This window comes from Myotis davidii, unplaced genomic scaffold (assembly GCF_000327345.1).
Source record: "Myotis davidii unplaced genomic scaffold, ASM32734v1 scaffold32, whole genome shotgun sequence".
Classification (NCBI taxonomy): Eukaryota; Metazoa; Chordata; class Mammalia; order Chiroptera; family Vespertilionidae; genus Myotis; species Myotis davidii.
The window spans coordinates 6,113,501-6,114,748 of NW_006286587.1; the positions used below are offsets into that span (position 1 = coordinate 6,113,501).

The 1,248-nt window shown below is 43.0% G+C and overlaps 1 protein-coding gene across 6 annotated transcripts in view; it reads left to right on the top strand.

The window, feature by feature from the left end:
- The window catches only part of PLCB4 (phospholipase C beta 4), a 356,763-nt gene that overhangs the window by 235,872 nt on the left and 119,643 nt on the right, over positions 1–1,248 (top strand). For all 6 annotated transcript variants that reach the window (XM_015560271.1, XM_015560270.1, XM_015560269.1 and 3 more), the window contains one exon: positions 1,125–1,205. In XM_015560271.1, the coding sequence (XP_015415757.1) occupies positions 1,125–1,205 (81 nt within the window). The remainder of the gene's footprint in view (positions 1–1,124; positions 1,206–1,248) is intronic.

The following is a 1,248-nucleotide window of genomic DNA, read 5'->3' on the forward strand; positions in this document are numbered from 1 at the left end:
AGAGCCTGCAGCCTGGGCATGTGCCCTGACCAGAAATCGAACTGGAGCCCTCCCTCTTTATGGGACAGCACTCAACCAACTGAGCCACACCAGCCATGGCAAGGACACGTTTTTTTAAATTATGAGAAGACGGTGTGGATTTGTTGACACATGGTTGCCAATTAGTGGTGTAATCCAGACATAAATCAAGAGGGCATCTGGGTTCACTACCTGAACACCCTTTTTCTCTCATTGACAAAGAACTTTCCTGTTCTTGAGTACAATGGTGATTTCTTGCGAAAGACCAGGAGTCCTTTGGCGAGTACAACATTGCTGCTCTGGGACCCTTGCATTTGGCTAGCATTCTTTCTTGATTTAAATTTTGATTCTGTAGTATTCACCAGAATTTCTGAGGTCAGAGTCCACAGCAGTGGTTTTCAAATGTTATTGTGCATCAAAAATCACCTGCAGTACTTGTTTGAACAGATTTCTTAGCCCCACTCCAGAGACTGATTCAGTCCCTCTGAGCCGAAGTCCTAGATTCTACCATTCACTCGAGCTCCCAGGTGATGTTGATGCTGCTGGTCCTAGGACTACCCTGTGAGGAGCTCACAGTGCTTGCTGCTCAAGTCCTAATTTACATGACACCAAATGAGGTTGGATATAACAGCAAAAATCCTGGCAGTTTTCTGAGTAGACATCAGAATACTGAATTGTGTAGACCCAAAAGAAAAAAAAATGACTTTCAAAAAAATTATCTCCTGACTTTTGACATTATATTGGGTACTGCAGTGAGCCTTCTGGTGTGTGGGGGAGCATGGGCTAGAACCTGGGAGTCCTTCCTTCTGGGAGCTCTTCTTCCAAGGCCTTGGAGAAACTTTCTTCCCTGTGACTTACCTTCAGGACATGAGTATATTTTGTTCCTAAAGTTTCTATAGAGAAGGATGCTTCATGAAATGGATCAGTCTGTCATCTCGATACAAATGTGAATGAAGCCATTCCATAATATTATAAGAAATGTGGTTAAGATACAAAAGGGCGATTTCTCATTTTCCCTGGTTTAGAAGCTAAAAGACACTTGCATTTTTATTAGATTCAAAATAGTGTCAGTCATGCAGATCAACACCTTTCTTTCTTTTTAACAGGAATCCTTTGTGTTTGAACCCAACTGCCTCTTCAAAGTGGATGAATTTGGCTTCTTTCTGACCTGGAAAAGTGAGGGCAAGGTATGGCCCGGGAACACCAAGTTGTTCTTTCCTGCTGCCTGGG